Source organism: Canis lupus, chromosome 16, assembly GCF_048164855.1.
Source record: "Canis lupus baileyi chromosome 16, mCanLup2.hap1, whole genome shotgun sequence".
In the NCBI taxonomy this organism is placed as follows: Eukaryota; Metazoa; Chordata; class Mammalia; order Carnivora; family Canidae; genus Canis; species Canis lupus.
The window spans coordinates 1,263,462-1,277,360 of record NC_132853.1 but is presented as its reverse complement, the minus strand read 5'-3'; the positions used below and the strand labels follow the sequence as shown (position 1 = coordinate 1,277,360).

Sequence of the window (13,899 nt, the reverse complement as noted above, 5' to 3'; positions counted from 1 at the left end):
TTGAGTCCCATGTCGGGCTCCCTGCATGGAGCCTGCTTCTCCCTCTGCCTGTGTCTCTGTGTGTCTCTCATGAATAAATAAATAAACTCTTTAAAAGAGAGAGAGAGAGAGAGAGAGAGAAAGAAAGAGAAAGAGAGGGCAAAAAAAAAAAAAAACAGATGTGAAGAGATTATTACAGTAGCTCAGGTAAAGGTGACAATTCAGATGAGGTTAGTGTATCTAAGTCTAGATAGGGTTTGAAAGTAAACAGAATTTCTTGACAGACTGGATATGGGGTGTGAAAAATGAAAGAAAAATGTTTAACCTTAGCAATAATTAGGAAAAGGTGTCCATGAACTGAGACAGTTAAGACAGGTAAGGAGAGCATTTTAGGGGTGAGGAGGGTGAGGTACATCTGAGATGTCCTGAAGGCTAAGTAAGAGAGGGGTAAGGAGTTGGGGAGTGATCATCCATACTGTATATAGCTCACTGGCCAAGGATGATGAAGACTCAGACTGACCACTAGATTTAGCAATTTAGGTCAGTATGGATTTGATTATTTTTCAAGATGTTTTGATACAAAGGAAAGCAAGAAAAAAAGGGGGGGGTAGTGGGGCATATGAGGTCAAGAAAAGCTAAAAGAAGGAAACAGATTTTATCTGCCGCCCACTACAGGTAAAATAGAGTATGGAATTTGATTTTCACCATATTAACTGACAGAATTATTTTTTTTTAAATTGATACTCAGAAGGGACCATAACAGACCATAATAATCTATTATAAAAATGTCCAACATATAATCTAAAATTACTAGACAAAGAAACAGGAAAATGTGACTCACCAGACATTAGAATTAGCAGTTAAGGATTTTTAAAGTAGCAATATTATAATTATGCCCAAAGATATAAGAGAAAATATACTTGAAAGAACAAAGAGAAAATCTCTTAAGAAAACAAAAGAACTAAATAGACATTCCAGAAATAAAAAGCAAAAGATCTGAAATTAAAAAAAAAAAAAGTTTGGGGCACCTGGGTGGCTCAGTCTGTTAAGCATCTGCCTTCGCTCAGGTCCTGGGACTGAGCCCTCTGCTCAGTACGGACTCTGCTTCTCCCTCTCCCTCTGTGTGCATGCACACGTTCTCTCACCACCACCACCCCCCCCCGCTCAAATAAATAAATCTCAAATAAATAAATAAATTCATTGAATGGGCTCAACAGCAAACTGGATAAAAGGGGCAAACCAACTTTAAGACAAGTCAAAGAGTTAAAATGGTATACTACCTGAAGAAAAACCAGGAAAAAAATAAAATAAATTTAAAAGAAAACACAAAAAACAGAGCCTTAGAGATCTGTAAGGTAGTATCAAAAGGACTAAAATATATGTAACTGGAATCCTACAAGAGAGAAAAGAGAGATGGGGCCGGAAAGAAGGTTGTAACAAATAACCAGATTTTCCTCAAAATTGGTAAAAAACAAAACAGAACATAAACTTAAAATTTCAAGAAGCTCAAGGGTGCCTGGGTAGTTCAGTCAGTTAAGCATCTGCCTTCAGCTTGGGTCATGATCCCAAAGTCTTGGGATTGAGGCCCCACCCATGAGGCTCCCTGCTCAGTGGAGAGTCTGCTTCTCCCTCTTCCACTCCCTCTGCTTGTGCAGTGCTCTTTCTCTCTCTCTGTGATAGATGATTGATAGGTCACTTAGATAGATTGATTAATTAATTAATTAATTTCAAGAAGCTCAGCAAATCCCAAGGAAGACAAATAAGAAAAAATAAATGCCCAGGCACATCATATTTCAATGTCTGAAAATCAAAGATAAAATATAATCTTAAAAAAAAAAAATATAATCTTAGAAGCAGCCAGGAGAAAATGACTCATTCCATACAGAGACAATACAAATAAATGCATGCTGACTTCACATCAAAAACAATGAGAGCCAGGAGACGGTGAGTGGACACCTTTAAAGTGCTAAAAGAAAAAAAAAATCAACCCAGAATCCAACAGCCAGTGAAATAACCCACTGGAATGAGAGTGAAATAAAAACATGTTCAGATAAAGGAGTCTAAAAGTTAGGACTTTAGTAAAGCGACATAAAAAAATTGTTAAAATAAGTTCTTCAGTTTGAAGGCAAGTAAGATCAGACACCTGGTTCTGAAGAGTAAGAAAAATGATAAACAGGTAGGCAAAAATAAGACAATTTTCCTCTTAATATGTTTAAATACACAACTGTTTAAAGATCTAAGTGATAGCTTAGCTCAATGATAAATCAGCCTCAAAAAGTTTCTCCTTTCTTATCTACCTCCCTCCCATATTTATAGAAAAGCATAGTACCTGTTTTAGTTTCAAAAAGAAATTTTCAGTAGTACTACGTTTGCTAAAGGGCCAGAATAATCTTTCATTAGGTGAGCAAACGCGGACTTTTGTCTCTATGAGAAATCGAACAGGCTCCTGTACTTCTGTTATTACCAAATCAACAGCTGTGGTCATAAACAGCACTTTATCTAGAGAGAGAGAGAGAGAGAAGGGAGAAGCAAATAAAAAAAATGGAAATATTTTGCTCATACAATTAATATAAAATTAATTACTTTTGTCACAAATTTTCAAGATACCTTAAGGTAATCCATCAATTAAATCAAAGTCTAAAATAATCGGATAAATTGCTGTTTTGAAAACTCTTTTTCTGTATTGAGAATTCTTTGCTTGGGCAGACTCTTTGGAATTACTGACAGCACTATATAAAGTTTATGAAATGTTCTGTCAGATTGTTTTTATAAAACTGCCATGAAGAGGCTACAGCCTCTTCATGCCACTCTCACCCACACTGGAAGTTCTCAACTTCTAAAATCTTGGTTAACTTATACATTTATCTACAGTGCTATAGTAACAAGAAAAAAATGAATGGGAAGAAAAATAAATAGGAAGCATTGGTTAAGCAAATACTGTTACATTTTCAGGATAGAACATTATGCAGCTACTAAACGACATTCAGGAAGAGTAGAAAATACCTTGAAAAAGGTGGTTTCTGCACAGAGTATCTGAAAAGCTACGTAAGAAACTGGTCACAGTGGTCCTCTTGGGCTGGGGCCCTGAGGACTGTGGGAGACTTTTACTTTCCCCTGTATATTCTTTTAATTTTTAACCATATGTATATATATATTATCTCTCCACAAAAATAAATAAAATTTAGAATTCTGTACATAAATAAGTACATGCATAGACAAAGAAGCAGGGAAGTAAAAAATTAAGAGAAAGGGAGGGAAAATTATGTGGGGGAAAATGATACTTTGTTTATACATCAAATTTAACAATAAATTCTAAGACCTATATAAATTCTTTGGTTTTATGACAATTAAAAAAAACACTGATATTTGTCAAATAAGTGGTTCTAAGGTTAGTGATCTTTTTGGGATTAAAATGTCTGTTCACGATGTCAGCAATCTGCATCACCTTTAGGAGTTTCTTCATTTACAACTTGAAAAGGTAGAGATTTTGGATTCCAGCTCCCAGTGATAACATAGGACTTTCCATCTGAACTTTTGCCCATAGATTCCTAAAGAAAAGAGTAAAAAGCATTAATGCCAAGATAAGTGAACAACAGCTAACTACCATTTTGACACGTTTAAAAATATAGGAGTCACAAAAATATAAGAATATGAAAGACGGTCAGGTATTTTTCAAAAAAGTAGAAATATATATGAATGAGACTGACTGCAGTGAAAATTAAAGATGTGCCAATTATTTATGCAACTGCTCCTGAAAAGTAATAAAATAAATGCTAATTTATAATAAATGCTAATAAATGCTAATAAATCAGAGCAAATATCAGAGAAATTTACCACCTGAATCTTGGTTGAATTCTTCTGTCAAGTACATAATTATCACATAAATTTTAGTTTTGGGAATAAAGATTTTCACATAATAGCTACAATACTAATACCACCTACTTTTATAAAACTCATGATAATAGTATGTAAATGCTTCTTTCACAAACTTTCTCTTTGCTTCCTACTTCAACTTTAAATTCTAAACAGGGATTATTCACTGTTACACAGTATAAAAACTGAGGCTGAGACTAAACAGGTCTAAAGTCAGACTAGGAAATATCAAGTCAGAAATAATGAAATTCTTTGTCTACTACTATCATAGCTCATAAGAACACCTTCATAAAAGTGCTTTAGCATCATATTTAGGTAATACAGAATGATACATTTATCAAGGAAATAGTGTATAACCTTAAAAACAAAAGCAATCCTTACCAAATCTAACAAGTGCATGTCACTATTTCGTACATCTTTTCCTGGGCTAAGAAGAAGACCAAAACACCTGCAAAGGAGGAAGATGCATAAATTTGGAAGAAAGATAACATTAAAAAGACATTTAAACTAGGTCATTTAAAATTCTTATTGATGGATAAAGGATACATTAAAATGATCACTTAATTAGCACTGCCCAAATTAAGTGAATGAAATATTCACTTTAAAAACCAAAAGATGAAAAAAAAAAAAAAACAAAACCCAAAAGATGGGATGCCTGGGTGGCTCAGCGGTTGACCATCTGCCTTCAGTTCAGGGAGTGATCCTGGAGTCCCAGGATCGAGTCCCACATCAGGCTTCCTGCATGGAGCCTGCTTCTCCCTCTGCCTATGTCTCTGCCTCTCTCTCTCTCTGTGTCTCTCATGAATAAATAAATAAATCTTTAAAAAATAAAAATAAAAATAAAAAACAAAAGAATTCACCTTAAAAACCAAAAGAACAAAATTTTTGCAAATGTATTTTTGAATACTGTGTATGGCTACTCCACTAGAATTTATATTTAAGCTGAGTTTACAAAAATATTTACCTTTCAATGGCCAGTTCTTTATTAGTTGTCTGTTGCACATAGATGACAATCTTCTTATCAGTTCCTTGGCGAAGTTTAAAGCATTGTCTGTCCTTCTCTTTAGGAACTGCACTGTAGAACAACATGTTTCATTAATTTTGCAAAGTATTTTACTGTGACATATACTGGAACAACTTCTTTAGAATCTAGGATTCTTTTCTGTGCCTGGTTTTCAAATCAGAATAGAAATTTAAAAATCAGGTATGCCTGGTGGCTCAGTAGTTGAGTGTCTGCCTTTGGCTTAGGTCATGGTCCAAGGTCCTGCGATCGAGTCTTGCATTAGATTCCCTGTGGGAGGCTTCTCCCTCTGCCTATGTCTCTGCCTCTCTCTGTATCTCTAATGAATAAACAAAATCTTAAAAAAAAAATTAAAAATCATCTATCTCTTGATGTGAAAATACTATCATTACTGTAGGTTAATCCAATAAACAAATTACAAGAACTAGAAAAAAAAATCTCATATGCTCCCTAAAAATGTGGCTTTAATATTTTAATCTTCTGTTGTGAAATTAAGTTAGAAATCTGTAAAGCACCTAGCATGACATCTAGCACATAGGCACTCAAACACTAGTTTTCTTTCCTTTCAATCTAGTCACTGTTTTGTTTTTTTTACAAATAATTATTGTCTTATTTGTTTAAATATGTAATAAAGAAAAAATAATCATAGATCCTTTGAATTTCAAAACAAGGTACCTTCAAAAAATAATATAGATAAGAAAAATATGGCCAACAGTAAGCTGTTGCCTAATGCTTCCGTTAAGCAGTGACAACCTTATTGTTAACCTGTGCAAGAACTATAAAAATAATACTAATGATATAGTTAAACATTACCTTAAGAATAAAGTTGAAAATATTAAAATTAGAGTTTACCTAAATAATCCCCTACTCTCCCACATACCACTTTCTCTGGCTTCTTTGTTCTCAAAGGCAAACATCTGCCAATGGCAATCAGCCAACATGCAAATACGAATTATGTCTTAGTACTGTACAACTTTAAAATAATGGCAGCAGAACCATTAAAAGATACTATAAAAGTCTATATGAGAATTCTGAGTACCTACTAAAGAGTGGCTCTGAAAAAATAAAATTAGTTTGAAGACCATCTGCTCTTATATAGCAACCAACTCAAAAACACTCGAGGGACGCGTGGGTGGCTCAGTGGTTTGGAGCCTGCCTTCAGCCCAAAGTGTGATTCTGGAGTCCTGGGATCGAATCCCAAGTCGGGCTCCCTGCATGGAGCCTGCTTCTCCCTCTGCCTGTATCTCTGCCCCTCTCTCTCTTTCTCTCTGCCTCTCTCTCTCTGTGTCTCTCATGAATAAATAAAAAATCTTAAAAAACAAACAAACAAACAATACTTTATGAAAATGAGATGAGAAAATCAAAGAATCAGGGTGGCCTGCCTGGCTCTGTCAGTGGAGCATGTGACTCTTGATCTTGGGGTTGTAAGTTCAAACCCCATGCTGGATGTAGAGATTACTTAAAATCTTAAAAAAATATTTCAAAAAAGGAATGAAAGTCAAAGACTCTTAGCAAAAGAATCTGGAAATGACAAACACATGCAAAGAAAAACTTCTGCATACCAAACTGTTCAATATTTGTGGCTGACAGAATTTTCATCTATAAGGAGATAGACTGGTCTCAATTTTCAGCTGGTAACAGATACACTAGTCTTTATGTTCTCTGGATGCTGACATAGAAATAAATATAAGCCCACCTCTTAGCAGTATTTAAAACAACAGATATAAAGTTGTCTCTCTTGTCCTAATGCTGAAGTGCAAGGAAAAGCCACGTTAACAGGGGGGCAGAGTAGACGGTATAAGCAGTGGAAGTTCCCTTCCTGCTATCAGAGAATTTAGATTATATCTCTAGTTTTGTCATATATCATTGAATAAATCCATCCAAATAATTTTATGTGGACTTCCTACTATATAAATTACAATACTAAGGTCCAGGCTTAACTTTCCTGGGCTTCTCTAACTATAAAACAAGGAAAATATGAAATATCTAGCATATCTAATAGGGCTATGTGGTAGAATAAATAAGACAAAAGAATGCTTTGAATGTTTTAAATGAAAATGCTCCATCTTCCTAAGGGTTAAACTGAAAGTAGGTTTCTGATATTAATAATGTAAGAATTATACTTTTTCAAGGATGAAAAGAAGAACATTATTACTTGTCAAAGTACTTTGTATTTATGTTAGAGTAAAACCACAATCTATCTTGTGCTATGGTTATTTACATATATCTATATTTTTTGGATAGCTGCTAAGTCATATGGGTATATTACTGTATTATGTTTTAATGAAATATAATAGATATAATAGATATAAATATATAACATTATATTAATTTGAGGTGTATAACATAATGTTTTGACATTTATATATATTGTGAAATGCATCATATTTAATAATTATATCCTGGTGAACATTTAATTTCTACTTCTTAATTTTGCTATTATTAACAGCATTAAGGGGAACATCCATCTTGATAATTCTTTGGGTACTTCAATTATTGTTTCTGCAGATAAATTCCTAGAAATATTATGGAATCACTGGATAAAAACAACTGCATCTGGCCAGTTCAAAGCTGATAAAGAAAGGCTTACTTTTCAACAAGTTCATCACTATAATAAGGCTACACAACATTATTTTCTAGTATAAACTACAACTTCAATAAAACCATATAGCAAGAAAAGAACAAAACCCTGACAAATGTAAAGAGGAAAATGACCATCCAGGGATATTTTGTATAGCATCTCCTTGGTATGAGGGTGAACAGAACAGGGTAGGAGGCTTGTGATTATGATCATTCTTCCTTGAACATGACTAAATTCAGAAGAGAACTAGTTCTAGCATTTGAGAGAGATTTTAGACATCATTCCTATTTGTAATTGAAATTATAAATAGATCTATATAAATTTCATTACTAAAGGGAAAAAATGCTGTTTAAAGAAACTTGTTTCTTAGAAAGTAATATTACAAAGCTTATAGATTATAATTTCGACTTCTCAAGATAGGCATGCATACTGTGGGAAGCAGCACATCTCAAAGTTGCTGTGAGAACAAAAATATAGCTGATGAGAGGGCACAGACCATTGCATCTCATACTTAACTGCACAAACAAAAGTTGAAGCTACGCTGTACATAAAATTAGCCACCAGATGGCATGATAATACCAAAAGTCTTTGCAGAGAGACTAAGTTACCAGTTGTTCAAACAAATGAACCAGTTACCATGCTTTCTAATTTAAAAGCAAATAGTAGAAATCATTCGTATTTCAATGTCAGTTTATTTTACTCATTTTATGAGGTAGTCATGAAGAAAAGAAACTTTAATATGTTACTGTCATTTACAATCCAAGAACCCGATGTGTGATATGGAATATAGGGGAAGAAAAAAAAATCAATCATCTTGTAACCATAGTATTTTAAATTTAGAAAGGACTTTAAAGTCTAGCTAACTCATTTTATAAGTAAGGAAACTACCATCAGGAGATATAAAGAAAGTTGGAAAAGATCAGTGTTAATAGTAGCAATAATTAAACTAAACCCAAGTTTTTATATCTATTCTAGGGTTCTTTCCACTACTCAAGTATCATTTTACTTAAAGTCCCAAACCAGTTATTTCTGACCCTATATGCAAAGTTAAGACTTCGAACACAGACCTCCTTCTCCTCATCCACTGTGTTCAGATAAAACTTTAATGGTAAAACTTGATGTCAGAAGCCTTAAGATCTTTAGATTATTAAAACAAATTAACCAGCCAACAACAAGACCAAAGAAGCCTAGAGAAACAAGCAGCAACAAATCCAGTGGGCTTGGCTTCTGTCATACTTCATATAAGCAATGGGCCAGTTATTCTGAGTCTAAAAGAAAATGGTAATGTGATATAGTTTCCCACACGAAATAATTTTAATTGCTTTAAAATTCTTCAAATCTTGCCTCTGGAAAAGAGAAATTAAGAAAACAGTCCCATTTACAATGGCAGCAAAAACAGTAAAATACCTAGGAATAAACTTAATAACCAAAGCAATGAAAGACCTATACTCTGAAGACAACATAAATAAATGGAAAAACATACCATGCTCATGGATTGGGAGAAAAAATGTTAACATGTCCATACTACCTAAAGCAATCTACAGATTTAATGCAATCTCTATCAAAATACCAGCAGCATTTTTCACAGAACTAGAATAATCCTAAAATTTGTATGACATCACAAAAGACTCAATAGCCAAAGCAATCCTGAAAAAGAACAAAAGTGAAGGTATCAATAATCCCAAATTTCAAGATATACGACAAAGCTGTTTATAAGCAAAACAGCATGCTACTGGCACAAAAACAGACACATAGATCAATGGAACAAAATAAAGAGCCCAGAAATAAACCCACAATTATATGGTCAATTAATCTTGAACAAAGAGTAATGAGTATACAATGGGAGAAAGTCTCTTCAACAAATGGTGCTGGGAAAACTGGACAGTCACATTCAAGACAATGAAACTGGACCACTTTTCTTATACCATTCACAAAAATAAATTCAAAATGAATTAAAGATCTAAATGTGAGGCCTAAACCAAAAAAGTCTTAGAAGAGAGCACAGGCAGCAATATCTCTGACACTGGGCATAGTAACATCTTTCTAGATATGCCCCCTAAGGCAAGGGAAACAAAAGCAAAAATAAACTACTGCGATTACATTTAAAAATTAATTAATTTAAAAAAAAGGCTTCTGAACAGCAAAGGAAATAATCAACAAAACTAAAACATGACCTTCTGAACTGGAGAAGGTATCTGCAAATGCTATATCCAATAAAGAGTTAGTTATCAAAACATTAAAGAACTTCTCTAACTAGTATCCCCCCCCCCAAAATGATCCAATTTAAAAATGGATGGAAGACATGAAAAGACATTTCTCCAAAGACGACACAGAGATGGCCAACAGACACCATGAAAAGATGTTCAACATCACTCATCATCAGGGAAATGCAACTCAAAACCACAATGAGATAGCACCTCATACCTGTCAGAAAGGCTAATATCAAAAAGCAAGAAATAACAAGAGCTGGTGAGGATGTGGAGAAAAAAAAGGAACCCTCGTGTACTATTGGGGGGAATGCAAACTGGTGCAGCCACTGTGGAAAACAGTATGGAGGGTCCTAAAAAATTAAAAATAGATCTACCTTATGATCCAGTAACTCCACTTCTGGGTATTTGCCCAAAGAATATGGAAACATTAATTCCAAAAGATACATGCATGCATCTCTATGTCTATTGCACCATAATTTACAATAGCCCAATAAGGAAAGCAGCCCAACTGTTCACCAGCAGATGAATAAAGGTATGAAGGGTAATATATGTATATATGTGTGCGTGTACACACAAATGCATACCAAGCCATTAAAAAATGAAACAGAAATAAGCCTTTTTCTGACTGACTTATTCACTGAGTATTATATCCTCTAGATTCATCAATGTTGCTGCAAATGGCAAGATTTCATTCTTTTTTATGGCTAATATTCCATGATATATACACACACACACACCATATCCTTTTTATTCATCTATTGATGGACACTTGGGCTGCTTCCATAATTAGAGAAAGACAAATACCGCATGATTTCACCTACACATGGAATTTAAGAAACAAAACCAAGAAACAAAGAGAAAAAGAGACAACCCAAAAATCAGACTTTTAACTATACAGAACAAACTGATGATTATGAGGGGGGAGGTAGATGGGTGAGATGGGTGAAAGAGATGATGGGGATTAAGAAAACATTTATTGTGATGAGCACTGAGATGTATAGGATTTTTGAATCTCTGTATTGTATACCTGAAACTAATGTAATGCTCCATGTTAATTATACTGAAATTAAAATTTAAAAAATTTTAAATAAACAAAAAATTTAAATAAAAAACTTTCCTCTGCAAATATGCCTATTTCCTTTTCTTTAACTCTTACAATATAAAAAAAAACTCTATAAAACCAATCATTTTATACATGAAAGTTATATATCTGACCCAGAGTTTCCCTTGAACCACAGGTGATATAGTATGCTAATACAAACTTAAAAAACATCATCATCATAAAGAACAGAATAAAATACCCTACCTAAAATAACCTTTACCATCATCTTCTTTTATTTCTAAAGACACAGAGAAGGTAAAGATGTCACTGTCAGGAGTTTGGGGTGCAGCACTTGCTGAAAGTGGGGTCTGCTTGGCAGAACGGCGGAAGGCAGTGGCAAAACTGTAAAGTATCCGGCTTACCTACAATAGACATTAGAAAATGGGTGTTATTAGAAAAAATAAAATACTTTTATGAAGGCTGAAGGTTACCCCTACTTTGTGCATGTGTGTGTATGTGTGTGTGTGTGGGGGGGTAATTCATCTTTCCCCCACTAGTTTCTTTTGGTAAATTATCTAATTTGTTAGGCCTAGAAAGCAAGCAACACTAAAAATAGCCAGAGAAGGGGTTTTAAAAAGAAATGGTTATAAACACAAGAAATGCAATTGAAAAATAATTTCCTAAATTGTTAGAAACAATTTGAATATATTTATTATAGTAAAAAAAAAATCCTACAAGATTAGCTTTAAAAACAACAGTTTAGGGATCCCTGGGTGGCTCAGTGGTTTGGCGCCTGCCTTGGCCCAGGGCGTGATCCTGGAGTCCCGGGATCGAGTCCCACATCAGGCTTCCTGCATGGAGCCCACTTCGCCCTCTGCCTGTGTCTCTACCTCTCTCTCTCTCTCTGTGTCTCTCATGAATAAATAAATAAAATCTTAAAAAAAAAAGAAAAAGAACAGTTTAGAAATTTGTCACTGCTAAAACCAAGATGCCTATCAAGAAGCAGTCTTGGTCTCTGACACTCTTAGCAACAAGATTCTGGCTACCCAAACTTTTAGTTTCTTTGTACTTCAGCCCATCAGGCTGGAATGAATAAAACATTAGGAGAATTTTAGTTGGCTTATTAAATGACCCTAATAAATACTGCAAATAACTTCAACATAATGAGGGTACAGATGAAGTCTCATTTGCAGACAATTTTCTTTCTGATAGGGACTTACAGCTTCTTGTATTTCACACCGGAAGACGTGTATTCTGAAGAGCTCTGCATTGTAATGACTTTCAGTGAAAGCGAAACAGTCACTCTCAGGAGTTCCATCATGCCCTCTGACACAAAACAGGATTTTGTAGATAGGGTAGTTTGCTATTTCAGTGTTTGTCTGAGGATCTAAGAGTCTGTTCAGGAAAAAAGATATAAAGAGCTTAAAGGGATTATGGACTCTTTTCAGTACATCTATATTATGATTTGAGACTCCTCTTTCTAGCAAGATCATAGGAACTATTTTTGGTATGCTAATCATATTAATCTTAAATCTTAATAAATAAGTAACATGTGGATTTCTGAAGTTATTAATTTCATACTCCCATGGTCCCAAAATATACTTACTCTTCACAGAGACAATAGAAAAACACAGTAAGTATGTTTCCTATATAATCTGTACCTAAATAACGACTAGATCGGGCAGCCCGGGTGGCTCAGCAGTTTAGCGCTGCCTTCAGCCCAGGGTGTGATCCTGGAGACCCGGGATCAAGTCCCATGACAGGCTTCCTGCACGGAGCCTGCTTCTCCCTCTGCCTGTGTCTCTGCCCCCCTCCCCTCTCTCTCTGTGTCTCTCATGAATAAATATATAAAATCTATAAATAAATAAATAAATAAATAAATAAATAAATAAATAAATAAATAAAGACTAGATCAATGGGTAAAATTAGACTACTAAAATAAATCATTAAAGCTCTGCTTTTTATTACCTCCTAAAAAATGACATAATCTGCTTTATTATTTAAAAATAATTAAAAAATAATATGTGCTTTCTCAGAGTGAAACATATTCTTCTAATTCATGGCAGATAAGAGTGTATAAAATGTTAACACCTAAAAAAAGATGATTACTAAAATCAAAAGGATGCCATTCACTGAAAATCAAAGGTGTGTCAGTCACTCAAAAATGTAATGGTTCAATAAATACTTACGTGTTAACTACAACATTGCAGGCTCTGTTCTGGACACTGAAGACACAGGAATGAAATTAAACTACAATTTCAACACTGAATGGGCAGGGCCATTGATGAGGAAAGCCCAGGGGTTCCTGTGCATAATGGAAATACACAGGAAGGGAACCTCATCCACATTCAAAGGTACTTTTATAAAAACTCTGAAAACATGAGCAAGAGAAACTGGTTTTTGCATATTTATAGAATTAAAATGTATCAGAACAAAATATAACTTCAGCTGGGCAATAACTACTAAGAAGCACACAGAATGAGTGCTAAGTAAATTTTATGAAACATTTCACATTAACAGGGGTGCCTGGGTGGCTCAGTCGGTTAAGTGCCGGACTCTTGATTTTTGTCTCAGGTCTGATCTCAAGAGTCGTGAGATTGAGCTCAGCATGGAGTCTGCTTCTCTTTCCCTCTCTCCTTCCTCTACCCCTCCCTTCGCTCATGCTGTCTCTAAAATAAATAAATCTTTTTTAAAAAAAGTTTCACATTAATAAATATAATTAAAATTAGGATTTGTGAGTCTTTGTGAAATGGTTCTTTAAAACTTCAAAAAAAGAATTACACATGTAGAATAATGGAATATTAAAAAAGTAACTTACTACTATCCACATATAGGTACAACACTACTACCATGAAAATCCAAAATGCTTCTGGGAGTATAAAAACAGATTCCCTCTCATACACTACTGATAAAGTACAAAATGGATTGCTATTTCTAGAGAGCTACTTGGCATTGTATCAAAAGCAATGAAAATGGGGAAACCTTTGACTCAAAAGTCTACTTCTAGGAATTTATCCTAAAGAAATTTTATAACAACAAAAATTTAACATACCTCTTTATACGGAAATTATAGGTAATGCACTTACATACCTATATAATAAACGCTTAATATTAGCTATTAGTAGTTTTCTCCTTAAAAAAACCCCACTAAAACTAAAATGTCCAATATATAAGACTGGTTATTTAAGTTTTT

At 34.2% G+C, this 13,899-nt stretch overlaps 1 protein-coding gene across 11 annotated transcripts in view; it reads right to left on the bottom strand.

Annotated features, from left to right (window-relative positions):
- The window catches only part of RABGAP1 (RAB GTPase activating protein 1), a 168,426-nt gene that overhangs the window by 106,683 nt on the left and 47,844 nt on the right, over window positions 1-13,899 (bottom strand). For all 11 annotated transcript variants that reach the window (XR_012008249.1, XR_012008250.1, XR_012008251.1 and 8 more), the window contains 6 exons: window positions 11,927-12,101; window positions 10,971-11,128; window positions 4,817-4,927; window positions 4,234-4,300; window positions 3,425-3,527; window positions 2,309-2,478 (listed from right to left, as the gene is read on the bottom strand). Coding sequence is in view for 8 of the 11 variants with exons in the window: in XM_072777808.1 (XP_072633909.1) it covers window positions 2,309-2,478; window positions 3,425-3,527; window positions 4,234-4,300; window positions 4,817-4,927; window positions 10,971-11,128; window positions 11,927-12,101 (784 nt within the window). In the remaining 3 variants the exon portion in view is untranslated. The remainder of the gene's footprint in view (window positions 1-2,308; window positions 2,479-3,424; window positions 3,528-4,233; window positions 4,301-4,816; window positions 4,928-10,970; window positions 11,129-11,926; window positions 12,102-13,899) is intronic.